At 44.0% G+C, this 26,273-nt stretch overlaps 1 protein-coding gene across 2 annotated transcripts; it reads left to right on the top strand.

The window, feature by feature from the left end:
* The first annotated feature begins 134 nt into the window (after positions 1-134).
* COG4 (component of oligomeric golgi complex 4) lies at positions 135-25,999 on the top strand. Of its 2 annotated transcripts, none has more exons than XM_044255756.1 (19): positions 135-327; positions 1,838-1,920; positions 2,641-2,755; positions 5,108-5,282; positions 6,078-6,271; positions 8,466-8,571; positions 9,297-9,454; positions 10,400-10,458; positions 11,258-11,391; positions 14,674-14,792; positions 15,367-15,533; positions 16,353-16,518; positions 20,571-20,633; positions 23,092-23,208; positions 23,787-23,879; positions 24,452-24,535; positions 24,805-24,906; positions 25,118-25,246; positions 25,442-25,999. In XM_044255756.1, the coding sequence occupies exons 1-19, from the start codon at positions 160-162 to the stop codon at positions 25,574-25,576; spliced, it is 2,367 nt and encodes a 788-aa protein (XP_044111691.1). In that variant the 5' UTR covers positions 135-159; the 3' UTR covers positions 25,577-25,999. The 2 variants fall into 2 exon arrangements, with proteins under 2 accessions (XP_044111691.1, XP_044111692.1); XM_044255757.1 differs by lacking the exon at positions 135-327 and adding an exon at positions 341-1,423.
* Positions 26,000-26,273: the final 274 nt, after the last annotated feature.

The raw sequence follows: 26,273 nt of genomic DNA, 5'->3' as shown, positions 1-26,273 counted from the left end.
CCCGTCACTTTCCCAGGAGAAAAGAAATCAAACAGACCTTTTAAAGTGTACTTAAAAAAAAAAAAAAAACTACCCATAAATCCGTCGGGCATTTTCTTGGGCAGCCGCATGACCGGGCGCGCTAACGAGGCGGGGGCCTCGCGGGGCCGGAAGAGCGAAATGGGGACCAAGATGGCGGATCTCGAGTCCCCCCAGAAGCTGTCAGGGGTTCCTCCGCCTGAGGGGATGGGAGGAGGCTGCTGCTCGGAAATATCTACCGAGCTCATTCGCTCTCTGACCGAGCTGCAGGAGCTAGAGGCTGTATACGAACGGCTCTGCGGCGAGGAGGTGGCGGGATGGCCCAGGGGCAGGGGGCTTAGGAGACGTCAGTCTTGGGAATTCCGGGCTGTGGGAAGTTCTCTCTCTGCCTCATCTCTGTTCACTTGATCTCGTGTCCCTAAACTTGTTTTCCGTGTTATTTCGGCGATCTGCTTCGTTCCCTTTGATTTCCCTGGCCCTTAATCTAAGTTTTTCGGCCAGAGCAGTTAGAGTCAACTTGCTTGCTTCTCAAAGCAAGAAAGGCTCCCTTGCATTGAATTAGCAATTTAAAAAATTACTAAACGCTTTCACCGCGTTACCTCCTTTAAGAAGGAAGTCTTTGCAAAGAAACCTGAAGCGTTATAAGACTTTTGTAGGGAATGACTTGAGGGGGGGTGTGGTATTAGCGTTCGGTAAGTGCACAGCTTTGTAGAAGCTTGAGGTTTTAAGACAGGCACAACTGTCTAATCTTGGACTAGGAACTTTCATCTTTTGGACCCCTGCATTGTGTCAGGGGCATAGACTGTATTCTCTTGAGGATTCCTTGCACCCTCCATTTTCCGTGGCAACCTGATGCTGCCAGTATATTTTTAAATATCATTTGGGTTCCTTGCCACTCAGAAGAAAGAGATCTAAGGTCTGATAAAGTTTAGTAGCTGTTCCCTAAACCAAACTTTTAATTAAGTTTGAGTACAAAAGGCAGTTTCAGCGGGAGGGAGGAGGGATTATTGATATCTAAGAATATCTTCAAATATTAAATTGCAGCAAGTAAAGCATTTTATGGTGACATTTTTCAGCACGATGTGCTTTATAAAATTTAGTATTTTAACAATCCTAAGCATGCATTCATTAAGGCAGTCGATTTTTAAGGTGAAATTAAGCCCATCTTCCAGACAGGACAATTTTAGTTCTGTATTTGTATTTGGACTGTCAAGGGGACGTTCCCCTCTGGATCCTACTGAACTATTTTAATAGAAATGTATAGCTGATATTGATGGCTGTTAATAAACAATGCTTCACATACTCTGTTAAGCACTTTACATTTGTTACCTTGTTTGGCTCTCACAACAGTCCTATAGGATATGTATTACGTTTTACAGATGAAGAAACTCAAGCATTTAAGAAGGTTAATGTCTTTTGCAGTAATGCAGTAAATAACTTTGCTGAGAGAATTATGTTTTTATCCCTTCTGGGTACTGACTGTACACTATGAAGGGACTTTTTGTAACTTCCACTTTGAAAGTTTCATTTAGCAATTGCCTTCCTGCATTAGGTACTATGCTAATTATATTGAATTAAAGTTTACTTCTGGCCTTTATGGTGTTCATCTGCTAGATGGGATAAAATATACAAAAGGTAGCAGCCAGCATGCAATGTGATACATGCAAAAATGAAGTATTGTTGGTTAAAGTCCTAGGAGAACTCAGTGAAAGGAAAGACATTCGAAACGGGATTCACCCTTAAGCTAAGTGGTTGGGTTAGATTACTCTTAAGGTTCCTTCTGACCATTCTGATGACAAAATGCTTGTCTGTGTTTCAGAAACTGGTAGAGAGAGAACTGGATGCTCTTTTGGAACAGCAAAACACCATTGAAAGTAAAATGGTCACTCTCCATCGAATGGGGTGAGTCTCGTCTCGCAGTTCAGCAAAAGCTATTGTCATTCCGACAAGGTCCCCTGGATGGATAAATTACTGTTTTTCCTAACTTTCTGTTGTAAAATGCCACTTGACTTTGAAAGGTAGAGGAGGATTATTTCAGGATGAAGTGAACACTTAAGGGTATAGTCAAGTCGTTCTCAAAAGTGTCCTTGGAAGTATCAAACTCATTGGGAAACTTGTTGGAAATGCAAATTACGAGTCGCCACTCAAAACCTACTGAATCAGAAACTTGTCTGATCAGAAAATTGTCAGGAATCTGACAAGCTTTTAACAGGCACACCCACTGATCCTGATTATGGTTCAAGGTTGAGAACCACTGTTTTTACAAACTTTGGGTATTTGCTAGGCATAAAAATTGCTCTTTGATCTCATCACCCTCTTTGATTGTTGGTTAGTGCACTTTATACTCAGCAATGGGGAGCATCTATTCTCTGGTTCTTTAGCAGTACCTATTTAGAGGTCTGTTTAGTAGTTATAAAAAGTCATTTTTTTTAATTTAGTACAGACCTGAATTTTCAGCAAAATGCTCTTTAGGAAAATCTGTGAGTAGAGTGAACTGAGCTAAAAGTTGTGGGGAAGTACAAAGACAGTAGAAGACATAGTCTCCATTTACAAAAAAATTTTCCATCTCTTATTCCTACCTTCTGCCTCTATGGATGTATATGTGCTGACATGTGTCTCCAGTCCCAATCTGCAATTGATTGAAGGAGATGCAAAGCAGCTAGCTGGAATGATCACCTTTACCTGCAACCTAGCTGAGAATGTATCCAGCAAAGTCCGTCAACTTGACTTGGCCAAGGTAATCCTGTTGAACTTCTGATGTTTGAGTTAGTAGGGGGCAATAGAGAGGCCACCACATTAGAAATTAGAGGAGCACCATTCAATAGAAATTTAATCCAAGATAGTAAAACCCAACAGAGAGGCAGAAGAAGAGAAAACTCAAGACCAGTACATCGTATGAATAAGGACATAAAAATCCTTAGCAACACCAACAAACCAAATCTAGCACCACATGAAAAAGAATATGCTATGACCAAGTGGGATTTATCCCAGGAATGCAGAGTTGCTTTAACACCTGAAAATTAGGGGCACCTAGATTGCTCAGTCGACCTGATCTCAGAGTCCTGAGGTCGAGCCTTGCATCGGCTTCCTGCTCAGCAGGAGGCCTGCTTCTCCCTCTCCCACTCCCCCTGCTTGTGTTCCCTCTCCCGCACTCACTCTCTGTCAGATAAATAAATAAAATCCTTTAAAAAAAAAAAAACCCTGAAAATCCATTAATATATCCACCACATCAGTAGAGTAAAGGATAAAAACACATGATCATCTCGTAAACTCAGAAAAGGCATAAACTCAAAAAAAACTCGTAATAAACTCGTAAAAAACTCGTAATAAAAGGAACTTCCTCAACCTGATAAAAATCCCACATCTGACTTTATACTTACCAGTGAAAGACTAGGTGCATTGCCCCTAAGATCAGGAATAAAATAAGGATGCAGCTCTTCTTTTCTTCAACCTTGTACTGGAGTTCCTAGCCAGGCATTTAGGCAAGAAAATGAAATAGAAATCATCCAAATTGGAAAAGAATATAAACCATACATTTAACTTTAGATTTTTCTAGTAGCCATTTTTCTTCATTTTTCTATTTTTCCTCTTTCTTTCTTTCTCTTCTTCCTTCCTTCCTTCTTTATCTTTCTTTCAAGTAGGCTCTGCACCCAACATGGGTTTTAAATGCATGACCCTGGGACGCCTGGGTGGCTCAGTTGGTTAAGCAGCTGCCTTCGGCTCAGGTCATGATCCCAGCGTCCTGGGATCAAGTCCCACATCGGGCTCCTTGCTCGGCAGGGAGCCTGCTTCTCCCTCTGCCTCTGCCTGCCTCTCTGTCTGCCTGTGCTCGCTCTCTCTCCCTCTCTCTCTGACAAATAAATAAATAAAATCTTTAAAAAAAAAAAATAAATGCATGACCCTGAGATCAAGAGTATCATGCTTTCCTGACTGAGCCAGCCAGGTGTCCCACTAGTAGCCAGTATTTTTTTTTTTTTCATTATTTTAAAAAGTAAAACAGAGGGTCGCCTGGGTAGCTCAGTTGGTTAGGCGCCTGCCTTCGGCTCAAGTCATAGTCCCAGGGTCTTGGGATTGAACCCCACATCAGACTCCCTGCTCAGTGGGGAAACTGCTTCTCTCTCTCCCTCTTGCTCTGTGAAATCAATCAATCAATCTTTTTAAATTCAAAAATAAATAAATAAAATATTTTAAAAATAAAAAGTAAAATAGAAATAGGTGAAAATCTTAGTAATATGTTTTATTTAACCCATTGTATCCAAAATACCATTTAAATATATGATTACTATAAAATGGTATTAATGAGACATTTTGCCTTATTTCTAAACTAAATCTTTGAAATTCAGTGTGTGTTTTACACATCTTAATTTGGACTAGCCACATTTCAAGTCCTCAATGGCCACAGAGTATTAATGACTACTGTAGTGAATAGCAGAGGATCTGGGCTCTTGAATAAGTCAGTCCCAGTCTCAGTTTACCCCTGTGAAATACCATAACTCTTTCCAATCTATTTGTTGAGATTCTGTAAAAATAACTTACCACAAAATGCTAATAGCCACACAACCACCAAGTCACATTGTTAAGGTTTTTTTTTTTTTTTTTACACATTCTTGCTTATTCTAGGGGAACCTGACTGGCTCCGTAGGAAGAGAGCACAACTCTTGATCTTAGGGTTGTGAGTTCTAGCCCCATGTTGGATGTAGAGATTACTTAAATAAACAAAACTTAAAGAAAAAAAAATCTTGCCTATTCTAAAAGAAAAATATTTTCCACATATATCACTTATCTTATTACTTGGTTTATAATATCCTCTTCCCAAATGTTAAATACAGCCTGATTCCATTATTAATTTAATAGCATCAGCCAAATATAAATATGGCTTGCCCCTGTTCCTGTTTCCATTAAAATGAATGACCTCGTCACGTAAATAAAATTGCGTGATACTGTCGGTGCTATTGATCATCACAAAACTGGTCTTGGTTTTGGTTCAGAGCCTCGGGTTAACTGGATTCTCCTCCTGAATCTCCCTACCTTCTGAAGAGATGTTTTGAAAGAATAGGGCATTGTTTCTAAGCACCAGGTCTTTTTGCAGAACCGCCTCTATCAAGCCATTCAGAGAGCTGATGATATCTTGGACCTGAAGTTCTGCATGGATGGAGTTCAGACTGCTTTGAGGAATGAAGATTATGAGCAGGCTGCGGCCCACATTCATCGCTACTTGTGCCTGGACAAGTCAGTCATTGAGCTCAGCCGACAGGGCAAAGAAGGTGACGTCCATCCCAAACTGTTGATTTCTATGGTCGTTAAAAGTATCTGTAATCTGGTTTAAGTACCTATAAATTCTGGTTTAGCTACAAGTATCTGTAATCTGAACAAGGCAAACTCACCCAAGAAAAGGGTATCAGGCAATTTCCTTGTCTGATACTCAACCCTGTAGAGGTTGTAGACTACCCTAGGACAGGTGTTGTTATTCCCATTTTATGGAAAAGGAAACTGAATCCAGATCTGCTGTTCCTCTGGCCAGTGGGTTTTCACTTGACCATATCACCTACTTACAAAATTGAATTCTTAGCCTGGCTTTCTAGGCCTTCTGTGATTTCAACCCACCCTGTCTTTCTCACTTTGTTTCATGCTGTTCACTCACACATCCATTCATTGTGCACGTATATAGAATACTCTGTATGCCAGAGTTTATATTACTTGCAATACCCTAGAAATATTTTTTTCATCTTTTTCTCTCTATTCCTTTGCTCATTTCATTCCCTTGGCCTGAAATGTAGGTACTTGTTTTTCAGGTATCAAAACCCTGCCCATCTTTAAAAGATAGGATATCATTTCTGGGAAGACTTTTCTAATTACTTCAACTGAAATGTGATTTGTGGACACTTTCATACTATACTTATACACTTAGTTTGTTATAGTTACTTGTGCACAGATCTTACTTTTTTTTTCGTTCGATTAGAACTTCTGTATATTTCGAATGAATAGTGGTGCACAAAATGGCATGGACCCGAGAGAGTACGATTCTTTACATTATATCCCATTTTCCTCCCATTGTGCAGGCAGCATGATTGACGCCAACCTGAAATTGCTGCAGAAAGCTGAGCTGCGTCTCAAAGCCATTGTAACAGAGAAGTTTGCCATTGCTACTAAGGAAGGGGATCTGCCCCAGGTGGAACGCTTCTTCAAGATCTTCCCACTGCTGGGTCTACATGAGGAGGGATTAAACAAGTTCTCAGAATACCTTTGCAAGCAGGTATGGCCCCTGATTGCTTGGTAAGAGAGTGATATGATTCTCTGCCTGCAGATTGGGGCACTGTGTGGATCCAGTTTCTGTGGATTCTTTCTCACTTCTGGATTTAACTCCCCTTTCCTGCTCCCACTGTAGCAGGATTGGATGCATACATTCATTCAACACTTACCTAGCTATGGCCTAGACATCTACTATGTACATTCAGTTCTGACAGACCAAGTGAAAACATGGGAAAATTAAAATGCAAATTCTCTGACAAGTTGAATCACCCTTTTTAAGATGTCAGCCAGAAACTGGCTTCTTTTAAGAGCATTCAGAGTTGTTGGCTAGTTGTTTTCAGACTTCATAACCAGGATTGGGTCTCAAAATAAGTCACATTGAGATGAAGGAGGTGAGGTCACTTAAGGTTAAATCCTGAAAAAGAGACAGGTTTCAGTTAAAGTCTCAGCCCCTTCCCCTTGATGTTAGATGGAAAGATGCAAATCTCAGCAGACATGTGTGCAGAGGGTTGTTTATATGTCAGAGTACATCCTGCCACCTCCCCTCCCAGCAAATTCTCTGTGATAGAACACTGTTCTGCATTAAGAAAAATGAGACAGGGCGCCTGGGTGGCTCAGTTGGTTAAGCGACTGCCTTTGGGTCAGGTCATGATCCCGGAGTCCCAGGATCGAGTCCCGCATCGGGCTCCCAGCTCCATGGGGAGTCTGCTTGTCCCTCTGACCTTCTCCCCTCTCATGCTCTCTCTCTTACTCTCTCTCTCTCAAATAAATAAATAAAAATTTTTAATAAAAAAAATATTAAAAAAAAAAGAAAAATGAGACAGTTCTGAATGTGCTGACCTGTTTCATTTTCTAACATATGGTTAAGTTAAACAACTATATGCAGCATTTTTGCTTCAAATGACAGAAGTGGCAATAAAATACATGTTTGTATAAGGGTTAATAATGGTTTTCTCTGGAAAAGAGACTTAGGAGACTAAGAGACATAGGTAAAGGAAGAACTGCTTTTCACTGAGCACTCCTTTATTCCTTTTGAATATTTAAGTGTGTATGTCTTAACCATTCTCAAAAATTTATAAAAAAAACAAAATATAAGGGGCGCCTGGGTGGCTCAGTGCGTTAAAGCCTCTGACTTCAGCTCAGGTCATGATCCTGGGATTCTGGGATCGAGCCCCACATCAGGCACTCTGCTCAGCGGGGAGCCTGCTTCCCCACCCCCCGCCCCCGCGCCTGCCTCTCTGCCTAATTGTGATCTCTGTCAAATAAATAAAATCTTAAAAAATAAAATAAAATATAAGGGGGATATGTGGGGCTGGCCATTTTTTATCAGTACTTTGCCATCTTGACCTAGAAATGGCTTCTACTTTAAATCCCTTTAAAATAAATAAAATCTTGGGGCACCTGGGTGACTCAGTGGGTTAAGTCTCTGCCTTCAGCTAAGGTCATGATCTCAAGGTCCTGGGATCGAGCCCCACATCGGGATCTCTGCTCAGCGGGGAGCCTGCTTCCCTCTCTCTCTCTCTGCCTGCCTCTCTGCCTACTTGTGATCTCTGTCAAATAAATAAATTTTTTAAAAATTATAAAATCTTAAAAAATAAATAAGTAAATCCCTTTAAAATCTCTTCTGCAGTACCCATATTCCTTGTCCTGCTCAATGAAGCACCATTTTTGTTTGTTTGGGGTTTTTTTAGGATTTTATTTATTTGACAGAAAGAGACAGCCAGAGAGGCAAACAAGCAAAGGGAGTGGGAGAGGGAAAAGCAGGTTTCCTGCTGAGCAGGGAACCTGATACAGGGCTCGATCCCAGGACCCTGCGACCATGACCCAAGCTGAAGCAGACACTTAACGACTGAGTCACCCGGGTGCCCTCAATGAAGCACCATTAATGATAACTTTGAGTTATCCTTTGAGGTGATTATTGGAAGTGGGGACTTTCTCATTTGGGTAATGGCAATACATACCTTCAAAGAAAAGGAAAGCATTATTTATATCTTTGAATTAAAGAAGAGTTACCACTAAGCTCAAGTTCTTTGTCTTGCGTGAGGCCCAGACAACTCAGAGCCCCCAAGGGATGTTCCTCTATCCTCTCCAAGCCTTCAAGCATCAAAGCAAACATGGGAAAAGAGAGTCAAGGGAGGTCTTTTTGGAAAACTAAAACTAGCCTTTGATCTGAGAATTGTGGATTTTCCACTTTTCAGGTGGCCAGTAAATCTGAGGAGAATCTGCTGTTGGTGCTGGGGACAGACATGAGTGATCGGAGAGCTGCAGTCATCTTTGCAGATACACTCACTCTTCTTTTTGAAGGTAAATCTCCTTTTCCACTCGAGAGAGACTGGAGACTTCACCACTTAACACCCACATCCTAGGTTTTCTTCTCCCCTTGCTTGCCTGATGCCTTCATTTTACTCCTATAGCTTGCTGTGTATTGATGGATACATTAGAGAATTAACCTTTTTTTTTTTTTTAAGATTTTATTTATGTATTTGACAGAGAGAGAGAGATTACAAGTAGGCAGAGAGGCAGGCAGAGAGAGAGAGAGAGGGGGAAGTACTCCTACTCCCCGCTAAGTAGAGAGCCCGATGCGGGGCTCGATCCCAGCACCCTGAGATCATGACCTGAGCCAAAGGCAGAGGTTTAACCCACTGAGCCACCCTGGCGACCCTGGAGAATTAGCTTTTTATTTCAGTATCTAATTAGCAAAAATTAGTCTCTCAAGTCTTTTAAGCCACCCTATCCCTCAAGATCCAAATGCTAAGAGCAAATTTAACCATAAAGTAAATTATTGGGAAGAGAGTGATGCTGATTTCTAAAGATGCTCCTGTTAAACTATCATACATAAAGTAAATGCCTTCTGATTTACCAAGCACTGTATAAAACAGGCATTTGCTTAGCAATTCCCAGTACTGGCAAGAACCATTTGTATTCATTTTGGGAGGTTGAGTTAGACCCCAGAGTCCTGGATAGAAGAAAGGAGTTTATTTTGTGGAAGGAATATTTAGAATCCAGCCCTCTCATTTTCTCCATTCTAGGTATTGCCCGCATTGTGGAGACCCACCAGCCAATAGTGGAGACCTATTACGGGCCAGGGAGACTTTATACTCTGATAAAATATCTGCAGGTGGAATGTGACAGACAAGTGGAGAAAGTGGTGGACAAGTTCATCAAGCAGCGGGACTACCATCAGCAGGTGAGCAGGGGAAGCTGCAGGGGGGTTTGGACACCGTGTGAGCCAGCGATACTGAATGCAATAAAATTAAGTTGCGATAGGAAAGGGACGAAAGCAGAAATAGATAGAAAAATACGTGCCAAATGCAAACTGCCTGCATCTTGCCTCTCAGCAACTTACTTTGGATTTGAGGTCTTCTGATGATATAGTACAAGACTGAGAAAGAAGTAGAAGGGGCTTCTTAAAACAAACAGAAACGTTAGAGCACCTCTCTATCACAGAATGTGCAACAGTACCTTCTAGTGGTATAAGAATTCTATTTCTTAAGGTCCTATTAAGTGTCAAGTCATTTGTCTCAGATTTCTCCTTAGTTCTTTAAGTGCTCACGGTAACACTTGCTTTTTTTGTGAACTTTATTTCTCCCTTCCTTTGAGCAGAGGAAGTAAGTAGGATTTAGAAATAGGGGTAGCCGGGTGCCTGGGTGGCTCAGTGGGTTAAGCCGCTGTCTTCAGCTCAGGTCATGATCTCGGGGTCCTGGGATCGAGTCCCGCATCGGACTCTCTGCTTGGCAGGGAGCCTGCATCCCTCTCTCTCTCTGCCTGCCTCTCTACTTGTGATCTCTCTCTCTCTCTCTCTCTCTCTCTCAAATAAATAAATAAATAAATAAAATCTTAAAAAAAAATAATAGGGGTAGCCGTTCAGCTTTATTTCTAGAACTCTAGGAGAGTAGGCAGTAGTTCATTCGAACAGCATTAACATCACTTCTAAGTGCAATAATAGAGGAGAACATTAGAATCTAAATCAAAAGTAAATTTTTGGCTCATCATGCTGATAGCCTACTTTTGGTCGGCCTGTTAAGCAAACTAAACTTAAACATTCTTTTATGCCAGAAGTTTGGAGGCACCAACAAGAGGGAGATAGAAGAAGGGTGGGGAAGAACATTCTCATTTCTTTGGTATATTGCAGTTCCGGCATGTCCAGAATAGCTTGATGAGAAATTCTACAACAGAAAAAATAGAACCAAGGTAATAACCCTCTTTTTCTTAGCCCATAGGAGTTTGAATCGGTAATTGTGTATCATTCAGAGACTGCTCTGTTACTATGTGATCTGTGTTTCAGAAATACTCTGACTCAAGCTTTTATTTTTTTCTAATAAAAATATGCTTGTTAAAATTCAGCCATTAAAAAATGTATTCATTCAATCAGTAAATTTTTACTTAGTACACATTTTGGGTCAAACACTGGTCTTTGGTACTGGGGATGTGGCAGCAAGCAAAGTAAGCAAACCAGACATAATTCTTTCCTTGTGGCATCTGTAGTCTATAAAGTAGATAATAATAATACCTAACATGTATATAGTGTTTACTGTATGGCATACGTTGTTTTATGTTTTCAAATTGGGAAGTATGAGTCCTTCAACTTTGTTAATTTTTTCAAGATTGTTTTCCTTTTCATCTGAATGGGCATGGGTCACAGTTTAATAGTGTATTCTAAAATCCCACCATAGCTAAATAAGAGGTTGGGGAGGTGTGGTTCCTTTCACGTGAAGCATAGGTAAACCACTAGCAAAACTACACCTCCCATTCTCTTATTTAGCCCTGACATTATTTTAGTGGTGAGTGGGTTCAGGTGAAACAGGTAAGTGGAGTATGTGGTTGAAGCTGTCTCTGAGTATAATCGGGCCAGCAGAGCCAGGATGACTATCTGGCAGAGCTGACCCTTCTGGGCCCAGTGGGAGAGGGAGTTTGGGACTGTGTTTGCCCTGTAGTTCTTATATCTGGGAATCCAGTGTCCTCCTCCTTACTCCTGCTCCATGTATCTCAGGGAACTGGACCCTATCCTGACTGAGGTCACCCTCATGAATGCCCGCAGTGAGCTGTACTTACGCTTCCTCAGGAAGAGGATCAGCTCTGATTTTGAGGTGGGGGACTCCATGGCCTCAGAAGAAGTAAAACAAGGTAAAAGGCATTTCCTATATTTTCTGGGAGGGCTAGGACAGAGTTGGCACTGATCTCTTAATCACACCACACTGCTCTTGTGAGCCACAGATCTCTTAACAAGGAAATAACTAGCACTTCTTAGCCTTTGTAGTCTGTGGGCAAACTGACTCCCAAAAAGAAAGACAGACTTACTGAATATTAGAATTAGACTCGCTCTATGAGACCATTTAGTCCTTTTACAGGTGAGGAAAGCTAATGTTCAAAATGGTTAAATTATTTTCCTCTAATCTTTCTCCACACCATGTTTCGTTGCCAGCTCGACTTAGGGATTAGTATTTAATATTTAATATAAATATAAAATAAATAAATATAAATAGTATAAATAATAAATAGTATTAGTACTTAATAAATAATATAAATAAATAAATTTAATATAAATAGTATTTAATATAACTAAGCCAGCCACCTGGCTGGCTTAGTTGGTGGAGCATGTGACTCTTGATGTTGGGATTGTGAGTTTGAGCCCCATATTGGGTACAGAGATTACTTAAAAATAAAATCTTAAAAAATAATAATGATAAACAATAAGTAAATAACTAAGATAGGTGATTTGCGTACATGATGTGTAGGTACACAGAACAAAAAGATATACTTAATTCCGTAAGGATACTTTCGGGAGTGATAAGAATATTCTAAAACTGGATTGTGGCTATTACTACAAAAGTTTGTAAAGTTACTTTAAAAAAAAAATTGAGGGGAGCCTGGGTGGCTCAGTGGGTTAAGCCTCTGCCTTCGGCTCAGGTCATGATCCCAGGGTCCTGGGATCGAGTCCCACATCGCATCGGGCTCTCTGCTCAGCAGGGAGCCTGCTTCCTCCTCTCTCTCTGCCTGCCTCTCTGCCTACTTGAGATCTCTGTCAAATAAATAAATAAAATCTTTAAAAAATAAAAAAAATTTTTAAAAAATTAAAAAATTAAAAAAAAATTGAAATGTACAAATACAAGGTGTGAATTTTGTAGTATGTAACACTTCAGGGGCTCCTGGGTGGCTCAGTTGGTTAAGCGTGGGCCTTCGCCTCAGGTTATGAGCCTAGAGTCCTGAGATCGAGCTCTGCACACTTCCTCTCTTTCTCTGTCTCTCTCTAAAATAAATAAAATCTTTTTTTAAAAATAACACTTTAATACAGTATTGAGCCATAATATTGAAAAAAGAGTATATATTTTAAAGAGTATATGAAAAGAGTATGTAGTATAAAGAAAGACTTTCACTCCCTCCCTCAGTCTCCCAGTTCCCCCAGTCACAAGTTTTAAAGGGATAAATACATTGGGAAGAAATGTGGGCCATAGTCCAGTTTCATTTACAGATTGATTCTCTGGATTTTTAAGAAGACCATTTAATTCCTGGTGGTTAAGTATATGCAGGATTCCCTGAACTAGAGACTTGAAACTATCACAGCATCTCTGGCATTCTACATGACTTTAATACATGGCAAGGGAATTATTTATATGACCCAGAATGGTATTGCTTTGATGTTTAAAGGAAGATGTATGCTCATTTGGATTTTGATGCGCTTGCTATTCATAAAGACTGTCACTGTTCAGAGCTGTGTGTCCAATACAGTAGTCATCAGCCCCATAGGACTCTCTAGATTTACATTTAACTAAACTTAAGAATTCAGTTTATCCAAACTGAGAGTTGCTGAGGGAAGAGTACGGGTAGGGAGAGGGTGGTTGGGTTATGGACATTGGGGAGGGTATGTGCTATGGTGAGTGCTGTGAAGTGTGTAAAAATTCACAGACCTGTACCCCTGAGGCTAATAATACATTATATGTTAATAAAAATTTTTTTAAAAAATTTTTTAATTAAAAAAGAATTCAGTTTCTCAATTACATTAGCCACATTTCAAGTGCTGAATAGTGGCTACCATATTAGACAACACAGATATAGAACATGTTAATTACCACAGAAAATTTTGTTGGACCACACTGGTTTAAAGAATGAAATATAGTGTACCCAATATATTTCAGTTTTTGCCCTGGAAACTTAAGAATTTTAAGGCTTACTAGTTAATTCTAATGGGAAAGAAGTAAAAAGTCCTTTGTACAAACACTTTTACTGTAGGGGTGCCTGGCCTTCTCAGTCAGCGAGAATACGACTCGATCTTAGGATTGAGTTTGAGCCCCATATTGAGTACAAAGATTACTTAAAGATAAAAATCTTTTAAAAATTACCATAATCTGGGGCACCTGGGTGGCTCAGTGGGTTAAAAGCCTCTGCCTTCGGCTTCAGGTCATGGTCCCGGGGTCCTGGGATCGATCCCTGCATCGGGCCCTCTGCTCCACGGGGAGCCTGTTTTCTCCTCTCTCTCTGCCTGCCTCTCTGCCTACGTGTGATTTCTGTCAAATAAATAATAAATAAAATCTTTTTTTAAAAAATTACCATAATCTGCAATTACTGTGGTTTCCAGTTATTTCTAATAAGGACAAAACATTTAGAAATAACCCAAGTGTCTAAAGATGGGAGTTTAGGGGCTCCTGGGTGGCTCAATGGGTTAAGCCTCTGTCTTTGGCTCGGGTCATGATCTCAGGGTCCTGGGATCGAGCCCCGCATCGGGATCTCTGCTCGGCGGGAGCCTGCTTCTCTCTCTCTCGCTGCCTACTTGTGATCTCTCTCTCTGTGTGTCAAATAAATAAATAAAACGTTAAAAAAAAAGTTTTAAAAAATGTGGACTGTCTACCTGATAAGCTATCACACAGCCATTAAAAATACGTAAGTTAAGAAAAAAGAAGCTTTGTAGAAACATTGAAAATATTTATGATATAATCTTTTTGGGGTTTTTTTATTAATTTTGTATTTGAGTATAGTTGACATACAATGTTACATTAGTTTCAAGCATATATAATATACTTTTTTAAAAGCTTTATTGGTTTTAAATAAGAGAGAGAGAGAGCATGCGCATTGCGTGCAAGTGCACAAGCAGGAGGGGCAAAGGGGGAGAGAATCCTCAAGCAGACTCCCCGCTAAGCACAGAGCGCTATGCAGGGCTCCATCTCATTACCTGAGATCATGACCAAAATCAAGTCAGGCGCTCAACTTACTGAGCTACCTAGGTGCCCCCCAGGGTGTATATGATAGAATTTCTTAAAGCAGAATACAAAATTATGTCTGGACTGTAATTATAACCATGTAAATTATGTACAGACTGGGAGGAAAGACTAGAAAGGAACCTGGGAAAATTAAAACAGTCGAACTTTTTCTCGAGGAAGAAAAGTGAGTATCCCTTTCCTGGCTGTCTCCTAGAGCACCAGAAGAGCCTGGACAAGCTCCTTAATAACTGCCTGTTGAGCTGTACCATGCAGGAGCTCATTGGCTTCTATATCACCATGGAGGAGTACTTCATGAGGGAGACTGTCAACAAGGTAGGACAGAGGATACACTCCTTGGAAATGGGGCTTCCTGTGCAAAAAACCAGACTGGAGGAGTGGCCGAGGCATGTCACATTTCTTGGCCTGCTTTGAGAATATCCTTGCGTGCAACTGAGCAGTACCCCTTTGTATGATTAGAGGGCATTTTTAGAGTTGTCCTGCTCTCCAAAGACCTAGCTAGGATGTCTTTCCCAAGAATCACAAAAGAACACCTCAGCTCCTCAGGGAGCCCTACTTGTGATCCCCTCCCAGGGAGCCTACCTACTTCCGTGGAAGTATGTGAGTAAAGAACCTCAGGGAAGAAGGGCCTCTCCTGAAGTCTTACGTCCTGGGTAACAGGTGTCCCCAGGGCAAAGGCCCTAAATACTTAATTCCTAACATAGTCATCAGTGGAGAAATGAGCTGTTTTGGCAAGGAGGATCCCCACCAGGCTGTGACCAGAGTAAGCCGTGTTGGGAGAAAAAAGGGCAAGTTCAAAAAGAAGCAGAACCAGAGCCTATTCCAGAACCATCTAGAACAGTGCCATGCAGAATTGGAGCCCTCACTGGCTGCTTTGCCTTTTGGTTAGGCTGTGGCTTTGGACACCTATGAGAAAGGCCAGTTGACATCCAGCATGGTGGATGATGTCTTCTACATTGTTAAGAAGTGCATTGGGCGGGCTCTGTCCAGTTCTAGCATCGACTGTCTCTGTGCCATGATCAACCTTGCAACCACGGAGCTGGAGTCTGACTTCAGGTAAGGTTGACTCCCTTTCTGCTTTCTAGGAAGGAGAAAGGTCCTAGTTTGATTTAATATTGATTCCTGAGGCCCCTGTTGCTTCCTTTTTTTTCCCCATATGATTCTAGTTCAGTGCTGTACAGGATAAAGCTCCTATCCATGGTACAACATCCTTGGGCCCAGGCAGCTGTAGAGCAGCCAGATATCTTACAGGCTGCATCTGTGCTCCTTGAACTGGACTGGAGGGGTTACTGGCCCTCAGACCTTGGAAAAAGAATGGTCAGCTCAGCTGAAGGCAGTAGGTATAATATAGCAATCATAGTTACCATTGCTATAAACCAAGCACTATACTAATGTCCTGTTCTCATTCAGTCCTGATAACAACCCTATGGTGTAGGAACCATTACCTCTCTTACAGATGAGGAAACTAGGGCTCAGGGAGAGCAGGCACCTCATAAATGGTGGAATATGGAGTGAAGCCCAGAACTGACTCCCAAAACCTGTTCTCTCACCACTTAATGGTACTGCCTTTCACTAAGCTCTGTGCCTCCTCTTGTGTTTGTTGGAGCTCAGTGGCAGTAACTGAAATCCTCATAGGAAGCCAAGAACTGGCCAATCTCCTCTATATGTTCTGGTCATATCAATGCCCTTAAAGGGGCATTGGTCTCTCTCATACCCTGGATGCTCCAGTTCTCCTACAATGGTCTCAAGGATTGGTTATTCCCCCAAAAGAGCAGCTCATGCCGCTGGGTTAGGGTCGTACGCCCTCTCTTCCACCGTCCTGGAAGCCAGATCGAGTGCTGTCAATCTCCATATGCCATTCTGCTCCCCTCCCAGGGATGTTCTGTGCAACAAGCTGCGGATGGGCTTCCCGGCCACCACCCTCCAGGATATCCAGCGAGGGGTGACAAGTGCCGTGAACATCATGCACAGCAGCCTCCAGCAAGGCAAATTTGACACAAAAGGCATTGAGAGCACTGACGAGGCCAAGCTGTCTTTTCTGGTAGGTAGCCCATAGGTTGGGAGCTGGTCCATTTATTTCAAGAGGTTAAATTGTGACCTCTAAGCCACAGTGTAATTAGCTTTCAACTAGAGACTTTTCATCCATTCCCTCTGTAGAAGGAAAACTCCTCCTTTAAGGAAAGCTCCCCCTAGAAGGTTCTGAAACCACTTCTTATTCAGGGACCTATTTCTGACCAATCCAATCCAGGACATCGCTGTTCCCTGCCTGGAAGGCTGGGCTCCTCAGCTCTCCCAGGTGCTCATTCCCAAGAGCACTAGGAAGCTGGTTCCTGGGGCTCCACTGAGTATCAAGCCTGGGCTGCATCTGCCACAGAACCGGACTGTAATATCTGTGCCAAGCCTCCAGCCCACTTCTCTGAGGGAAGTCCCACAACATGGAGGGGTACTGATCATTTAGGCCTAGCAGGGTGGTTTTCCTAGCACACTTCTTAGGCTTTCAACTTCCTCAGAAAGATGACCTTTTTGAAGCTCTTAGCCAGAATGACGGACAACATGAAGCAGTGTCTTACCAGTTGTATGACAGCTGGGAATGGAAAAGCATGGAAGGATGAAAGGGCTTATACAAGGTTAACAGCCAGTTTGTGATGAGTCAAAAGAATATAGATGAGTGCTGAGTCTGTGATCAGCCCTTCCTGGCATGTGCTGTATTGGCATGAGTGGTGACAGTGCTGTCACAGGTCCTTCTGCTCCACCCCCATAACGGCCAGGCTCTTGAGTCTTCTTCGCTCCTGGGGTTCAGAGCCTGAAGGATACACCCAACAATAGAACTCTCCATTTGTAGCCTACAAAGAGAGTCTCTGGACACCCTGGGGTTAGATGCCAAGTCTGTACCTTTTTTTTTCCCTCCCTGGAAGCAGGGTCCTTGGCTTTTATCAGCTTCTTAAAGGTATCCATGACCCCCAAAAGAGTTAAGAGCTGTTGTTTATGGAGACAGTAGCATAAACATACTAATATCCACCCACCTGTGCAAGTTAACCCACAGTTACTCATCCTGAGGCAGATTCAGTATGGAGGCTCTTTAGGCAGCCCCGCTGTCTTCCTGTCACTGAAAATATTGTCCCTGAGCATGGGTTCTTAGTGATTTGGGATGTCCTGGTTGTTTCCAAGAAAGAGGATCAGCTCCAAGAAGCTTCTGAAATCCGACACCTTTGGAGAACTTTGCCAAAATGTCTGGCAGCCAGTTTCCTATGATCACGAACTGACTTAAATTTTTCATTTTATTTGCATTCATTTCATTTTCTACCGAACTTACTTTTATTCTTTCATTTCTCTGCTCAGAAATGACCACCTAGCTGCTGACCACCTCAGAGCTCTGCCCCTTCACGTGGTGGTTTGTTGACAGCTTCCGGAGTCTGACCCATCCTGCCACACTAGTGCTGTTCTCCTCCCCCTGGCCCCACAAGTCCCCATGACACTGGCTGCCACACAGACAGCTTCATTGTTTGAGGGCCCAGAAGATAAGGCCAACAAGAAAGGTGATGCTAAATGCTTTGTGACAGGTTTCCCGTTTTCCCAACGCCATCTACTTAAAATGTCATCACTCCCACTGCGGCACTTATTTCTTATGTCACCTTGATTCATTTGGCTGTCAAGATGAATTCCCCATCGGTACTGACAGATCAGTCACCACGAGCCACGGATAAGCCCAGTGAATCCATGCTTACAAGGACTGTCAGTAAAATGAAACTTTGAAATCAATAGCTTTTGAACTCAAATCCATTTTCCCCTTATGATAGATTTTTCTTACGCCCTTAAATGCCTTGGAAACATTTAAGTTGTGGCCTTCATCCTTGAGCTGTCGTGACAGTGCACTTATTTCTCTGCAGGCTTGTGATGTGAGCAGCCTTGTGTGTGACATGCTAACGAAAGGCTTTAAGTCTTACCCATCCCCCATGAAAGTGGCCTCGGCACTGTCAGCAGCAAGATCTTTCAGTATTGGCTGCAGGACAGTGATGAGGGAAGCACTCTTGGGGACACAAGGGGGGGTCATCCTAATCTCAGTCCTTGGAGTTCTAGAATTCTTCTTTTACCCCCAAATCCTGAAGCTTCTGACTCATCTCTTGAAAACTGGCTCCTCCCTGCCTTACCCCCTGCCTTCATGGTCATCCCCCCAGCACACCAGTTCAGAGAGAGTATGATCCTCTGAAACTCTGTAATTCCACCCCCGCACAGCCTCTAGATGAGTATTCCCTAACCACATCTGTCCAGCATTCACCTGGTAGGTAGTAATCCTCAGTGCCACCCCGTTGTCCACAGGAGAGCGTGGCTTCCAACTTCTAGTCTGACTTCACTCACCTCTGCAGCTTTACCTCTTGCCATTTCCTGCACATATCTGTGCACTAATTCTGCTGATTCCCAAATACCTTTTGGGGTTTTCTGCCACTCTGCAACTGTTTGTTTTCCCTTCTGCAGAACACATTCATTTACTCATTCATTCAACAAATACTTACTGAGATGCTTCTGTGTATTAGGCACTGCTCTAGGCTCTGGAACTGCACTGCACGATGTAGCAGCCAGTAGGCAGAGATGGCTATTTAAATTTAAACCAATAAATAAAATCTTTAATAAAAAAAAAAAAGGCTGGGGGGGGTATGCCTGTGTGACTCAGTCTGTTAAGTGTCTGCCTTCTGCTTAGGTCATGATCTCTGGGTCCTGGGATCAAGTCCTGCATCGGGCTCCTTGCCAGCAGGAAGCCTGCTTCTCCCTCTGCCTACCTCTCCTCCTGCTTGTGCTCTGACAAATAAATCTTTTTAATAAATAAATAATAAATTTAAACCAAAAATCCAGTTCCTAAGTTGTACTAGCCATATTTCAAGTGTTCATTAGCCTCATGTACAGATGGTTAGGGGCTACTGTACTAGACAATTAAGATATAGAATATTTCTATCATCAAGAAAGTTCTGTTGGGCAGCATTTTACTAGAGATATAGCTCTAAAGAAAACAGAACAGATCCCTCCCTTTATGGAGCTCTCATTCTGGTGGGAAAGGCAAACAAAATACTACTGGGTAATCCTAAAAATCATTAAGAAAATATCAAAGAGGTCTGACAATGCACTAGAGAAAGGCCGATGCAGGTGGAGAAATGCACTCACCCTCATCTTGTCAGAATTACTCTGGCCTTTTGGAGCTGAATTAAGTTCATCTCAGTCACCGATTTCTTCCAAGGAGCTTTCCTTGAATGCCTTAGACCAAAATGTTTCTTTCTTCTAAAATGACCATAGCAGTGTGCCTTAATCATCACTTTTGTTACACGCTGCTTTTTATGATTCGTATTTCTGCACCAAGCTTATAAGACAATACAGTTATGAAAGAAGGAGCTCTTAGCCAAGAGTAGGGAGACCTGATTTCTATTTCTGGCTGTAGCCCTGTGGCCTGTCACTAACTTTCTGTCCTCTCATCCTGCTTTATTCTACATTGTGTTTATCATTATCTAATATTTCTAATCTCACTTGCCTTCTGGAATATGAACTCTATGAGAGGGTAGATCCCAGGAAACTTTTTTTTTTTAAGATTTTATCTATTTGACAGAGAGACCATGAGCAGGGGGAGGGGCCTACGGAGAAGCAGATTCCCCACTGAGCAAGGAGCCACACATGGGGCTCAATCTCAGAACCCTGGGATCATGATCTGAGCCAAAGGCAGATGCTTAATGGCTCAACTGAGCCACCCAGATGCCCCAGAAAGCATTTCTTAAATGAATGTCAGCCTTTGCCTCACTGACCTGGGCTTGGAGCTCAGGACTTCTCCCAGACCTGTGTGCCTAAACATGGGACAAAAAGTCCTGAAACCTTGGGTCATTACCCCTGATATTAAATGGCTTTGCTGTCTTAGTGTCAGGCATAGGAGAAAGGGCAAGCCTGGTTTACCATTCCGCCCAATCTAAGACCTGAGCACCCTTCCAGATGACCTTGCTCTGTGTGTTCCTTAGCACTCCTCTGAGCCTCAGAAGTACAGCTGTCAGCCAGTCTGGCACTGGAGTGGTTCAGACACCAGTGAGCAGGAAGTCACATTCCTCTGTCTTCAACTCCCAGGTCACCCTGAACAACGTGGAAGTGTGCAGTGAGAACATCTCCACCCTGAAGAAGACGCTGGAGGTATGGAGGACATTGCCTGTCAGCTGCAGCCTCTCTGGGCCTGCCTGTGCAGGGAGGGCTGTGTACTGGTTCTGGTGGGGACTGTGCGTCCCCTGGCACAGAGCTAGTCTTCCTTCAGAGCACCAGAGGGGATTCGCTCGTGATCAGCCCACCAGTTGGAAGATCAGAATTCAAATTAGCACTTCCAGCAAATACTGGGCCTGTGACCTCAGGCAAGTCCCTTAACTCCCTGAGCCTCAACACTCATCTATAAAACAGATCTCCTTCCTGCCCTCATTTGGGTTTATTGGGGGCGTAATTAAAAAGCGGTTGAAAGCACTTTAAAAAATGATAAAGTCCTGTAAAAATATTAGGAAATTAAGATGAAATAAGGTTTACCAAACCTGCTACAAAGCTGTTGCTGTTACCGTTATTTTTTAAAGGAAGACTGCACAGTGTGGTGTAAATTGCTTGGGTTTGGAAGTCAGATCCCCCTGGGTTCATAGCTGTTTGACCACTGACCAGCTGTGTGGCAGGAGGCGGGTTCTCTAACCTCCTGGAGCCTCAGTGTCCTCATCTATAAATAGGGAGAATAATATCTGCCTCACAGAGTTACAAAAACAGAATGTAATAATATAAAATACCTGCTTGTGAGAGGCGTGCCGGGGTAGTTAATAACTGTACTAACAGTTAATAACTAATAATAGCACAAGACAATTATGTTGCTAAGTATTAGAAAATGAAGGGCCAACTCTCCCTCACTCCAAAAGTCTGCCTCTGGGAGAGGAGGGGAGCCAGGGTCCTGCCATCCCAGCGGACACTGAGTCCGAGGAGGAAACGTTACTGCAGAGACACAGGGCTCAGCGTACAGGCTGATGGTGATTGTTGGCTTAGGGGTGGGCAGACTGAGGGGGCCAGGAGCCAGCACAGGGGACGAGATCCTTGTAACTGATGCAGTTCCTGAAGGAGGCTGAGAGAGAGCAGCCAGGTGGTAGATTCAGATGAGAAATTTACCCCCCAAAAGGCCTTAAAATGGAATAAAATAAGAGTGAACCAAAAGCATAGTGTTTGTCACACTTTACGTGTTTGCTAAGGTAACTGTCATCATTGTTGAGTCACAGCACCTTTTAGATTGTATTCCTGACTTTGTCCTTAAGATTTTGTCCTTAGGATATTGAATTTGGAAGGAGTATTTTGGGAAATGTTAGAAATTTAGACCTAAGCCAGCAGAATTAGCAAGTGAAAGAAAAGGGTAGCAAAGGGCTGAGAAAACTGTTCCCATGAATTCCACCCACCTTAGACGGGCATTTCACGTGTGTTCTTCCTGAACCGCACCAGCAGCCCTTTGGGATAGGTCAGCGGGTGTGAGGAGGTTACAAGGCCTGGCAAAGACAGTGCGTGTTCAGCTGCTGTGGAACTGAGGGCTCCCGCCGGCTGCATCAGGCCCCTTGCAGCTCTTCCGCACTGCTGCCTGCATAGCCAGAAGCGCCCAGACTTCTAAGGAGCTCCTGGCAAACCAGACATCGTGAGTTTCAGGCAGCTCCACTTGTGATGTTCTCCATACCTAGGCTGTTGTACGGGCGTTAGGAACAGGCACTCTGCAGCCAGGATCCCAGCTCAAATCCCAGCTCTACCACTTAACTACTGGGTGGTGTTAGACCAATTACTAACTTCTCTGTGCCTCAGTTTCCTCATCTATACAAAGAGATAGTAACAGTACCTACTTCTTAAGACAGGTACCTTAATTAATAAAAGTTAAATATTTTAAATAGGGCCTGGCATACAGTAAGCACTTAAAACTTAGCTGTGACCATGATGATCTCCCTTGGGCACCCAGACCAAATTATTTTATTTTGTTATAAAGATTTATTTTGGGGGGTATCTTGGTGTCAAGAGTCAGACACTCCACTGACGGAGCCACCAGGCACCCCAGGACCAAATTATCTAAAAAGCAGAAACTGTAACAATAAAGGCTCGCATCGCCTGAGGGTCCACTGCTTGCCAGGAGCTGTGCTAGGCACTTCGTGCATCATCTCCTCCAACTCTCCCAACTACCATGGGGACAGGAATTTGTGTTCCCATTTTATAAACGGGGTAATTGAAGCTCAGAAACTTTTTAAATCACTTGATCAAGGTCACTCAACCAATATGTAGCCAGAATTTGAAGCTAGGAATGGCTGACTCTAAAGGTATGAAAAAACTTCCGGTTTTTATGTTTTTTATTCATACCCCCTGATACCAATACTCTCATCTTACAAAGGGAGAAATGAAAGCCAAGTGGCTAGCCACTGGGATAGAATCCAGGTTTTCTGAAACCTCTCAAGGACTCTTGCCTAGGAGTGTAGTGGACTGTAGCTATTCCCAGGGAAAGCTGGAGTCGGAGAAATGGCTGCTTGCACATGGGCACCTTCTCCACCCTCCCCACACCCGCACATCCCAGCCATGCTTGGAAGCCTGATAACTGGGTACTCTCCCCTAGAGCGACTGCACCAAGTTGTTCAGCCAGGGCATTGGAGGGGAGCAGGCCCAGGCCAAGTTTGACAGCTGCCTTTCTGACTTGGCTGCCGTGTCCAACAAATTCCGAGACCTCCTGCAGGTAAGCCCCAGGATCAGTTGTTGACTGAATCCTTTGCCTGTGTGTTGCTCTGAGAATATTGTTACTGGTTTATTACGGGATCAATATATATAAGGAACAAGGAGAAGTGAGGGAATAGCATGCAAGACACTGAGCTCATATGAGTCCCTTGAAGATTCGTTTTTCAGCAGTTGTCATCCTGACAAGCCAGCATTGTGGTCCTTTTGAGTCTCCACTTAGCCCCCAGTGCCAAGAGCCCAGAAAGGTGCTCAGAGGAAGTGCAGCCACATGGTTACTCAGACCTGCAGCCTGGCCTTGGGCAAAGGTGCTGCCTACTATCAGGTACTCAGAAATCTCTTCTCTTGAATTTGCCAAACCAACCCCATAGCCTGGATCTGAATTGGCACAAATCTGGAAAGGAACAGGTTGTTTATGACCTCTTCGATTAGCATTTTCTGGTAGACTTTGGACAGGCTCACAGAAAAACCAGAGAACTAGACTAACACCGTGGCAGTCACAAGATGGATGGAGCAGAAGAAAGGAAGGGCAAAGTATATGCATCTTCTGTGTCTGATGTGTCTCTGCCGGTCTTTCCGCAGGAAGGGCTAACGGAGTTAAACAGCACAGCCATCAAGCCACAGGTGCAGCCTTGGATCAACACCTTCTTATCTGTCTCCCACAACATCGAAGAGGTCAGCCTGACCATAGGCAGCCATCAGGCCCAGAATTATTCCTCATTCTCCAGCTCCCTGGCTGGAGGGCAGTGGAGCTGTCTGAACAGAGCAGCCCTTCCCTGCCCCTTTGGCCCACTTTCCTCACCCTGGCAGACGAGGTTCTTCCCAGGAAACAGGTTGTTCCTGCAGACAGACAGGCTCTGAAAGACACCTGTAGGGGGTTTTCCATGACCTGGCACATCCTCTTTTATTAAGGCTTTTTGCCCTATCTATCACACTTAGGAGCTTTTTTCTTAGCCTAATGATGTCATTCCTGCAGAACATGAGATCCAAAAGGAAATAAAATGCCAGGAGCTTTACCATATTGTGTGGCCACTACTGCAGCCCAGGGCCATTTCCTGATTGGAAGTGTGATATAAAAGCAGCAGTAGCATATGTCAGCTTGGATGTCCAAGCTGCTTCACCTGGATGAGTCAGAAGATAGAGAGGAAAGACCTCTTCCTCTCTTTTCTTAGAGGGGTGAAAGTGGGGGGTAGGGTGAATGGAACTTTCTGGAGAAACTCCCAGTGACCCAGCTTGTTTCCTGACAGGAAGAATTCAACGACTATGAGGCCAATGACCCCTGGGTACAACAGTTCATCCTTAACCTGGAGCAACAAATGGCGGAGTTCAAGGTAAGCAGGGGCTGAGAGACCAGGTTATGGAACTACCCACTTCTGCCCAAATCAGCAGCCTTTGGCTTCTCATCACACTCCACTGGGAACTCCGAAAACGCTTCCAGGCCCCAGCCTGTAGACATACTCCAGCCTGTAGACATACTGTAGACATCGGGGACGATGGCCTCTTGTAACTGTGCCTACTGCCCCCAACCCCCCAAAGACTCCTGTTGGAGGCAGAGGGGCTTAGGTAGGACTCTCGCTTATGTCTAACCTCTTGTGTGCAGGCCAGCCTGTCTCCAGTCATCTATGACAGCTTGACTGGCCTCATGACCAGCCTTGTTGCAGTCGAGTTGGAGAGAGTGGTGCTGAAATCCACCTTTAACCGGGTAAGGTCCAGGGAGTACAGGTCCCCAGCTCTTGTTTTTCCTCTGAGGAAGACAAGACCTGCCATCCTAGGCCTTGCATCCCCTCAGTCTGCTGCCTGCAGCTCCCTGCACATCCAGCTGCAATCCTGCCCTGGCATCTGAGGCCTCGGAGCTGCCTGAGGCGTAGGAGGGCCAGGCCTTCAACGCTGGCTGAGCTTGCGCTCCCTTGCAGCTGGGCGGTCTGCAGTTTGATAAGGAGCTGAGGTCACTCATCGCCTACCTTACCACAGTGACCACCTGGACCATCCGAGACAAGTTTGCCCGGCTCTCCCAGATGGCCACAATCCTCAATCTGGAGCGGGTATGTGTGGCTCCCTTGACCTGGTGAGGGAAAGGTAACTGGGAAGAGAGGCAGAAACAACATTTGGATAGACTCTTCTCAAAACCAAGTGTCCACCAGCAGCCCAGCCCTACAGAGCATCTTCTTCCTGGGCATCGCCCTGCTCTGCCTTCTCTCAGGGTAGCCTCTCATTGCTGACAGTGTTCTTCCTCACAGGTCACGGAGATCCTAGATTACTGGGGCGCCAACTCTGGCCCACTGACATGGCGCCTCACCCCTGCCGAAGTACGCCAGGTGCTGGCTCTGCGCATGGACTTCCGCAGCGAGGACATCAAGAGGCTGCGCCTGTAGCCGCGGCCCATCTGGCCTGTCGTTCTTCAGGCTCTGTTCCCGAAGTGGCCACGGCCAAGTAGCTGAGCAAGGCTGTCTGGCTTGGGGAGCTCTGACAGCACAGACTGTTCCCCTGCAAACAGCAGGACGTAAGGCTCAGCTCACCCTGCTGTCTGTACTCAGGCCTGTCTGCCTGGTGCTTTGCAGGTAGCCTCCCCCCACCAGGAGAGGTGAGTCCCTCGGGCTCCTAATTATGTGGGAAAGCCAAGGCAGGCCAGCTTTCTGCATGGGCAGCCATTCTCTCCTCCTTAGACACTACAGCAAATGGGCTGCCTCCCAGCCAGCCCTAAAGGACTTGGGTATATCTGGGGCCCCGGGGAATTAGGTTTACTCTGAAAGGCTGTGATGTTTATGATCACCCTGAATAAAGACACTCCTTGGAGAGATGCCAGCGTGCTGTTTCCAGGGAGGGCTGGATGCTACACGGTAAGACAGGTCCACAGTTGCACTGAAGTGTGAAAGCAAAAGCCTAAAGCCTCAGCCTCCTCCTGCACCCCAAGAGGTACACAGCCACCAACAGGACCCACAATGAAGCACGCACCTCAGCCTCCTCTAATCCTGGATCCTCATGCCCCTCCTGGGCCCTTAGCACCAGGAGCTGGATCATCTCAGGGGCAGTTGCCCACAGTGCCAACACAAGTGAGAATTACTCCTAGCA

The sequence above is a fragment of the Neovison vison genome, chromosome 7, assembly GCF_020171115.1.
Source record: "Neovison vison isolate M4711 chromosome 7, ASM_NN_V1, whole genome shotgun sequence".
Lineage (NCBI taxonomy): Eukaryota > Metazoa > Chordata > Mammalia > Carnivora > Mustelidae > Neogale > Neogale vison.
The sequence above is the reverse complement of the archived record's forward strand: the minus strand, read 5'-3'. Positions and strand labels throughout refer to the sequence as shown.

Coding starts and splice junctions, on each gene's coding strand:
- COG4 (XM_044255756.1), top strand. CDS start 160: ATGGGGACCAAGATGGCGGATCTCGAGTCCCCCCAGAAGCTGTCAGGG. Junction 10,459..11,257: donor ACAGAAAAAATAGAACCAAG/GTAATAACCCTC, acceptor CATGTATCTCAG/GGAACTGGACCCTATCCTGA. Junction 23,880..24,451: donor TCTCCCACAACATCGAAGAG/GTCAGCCTGACC, acceptor GTTTCCTGACAG/GAAGAATTCAACGACTATGA.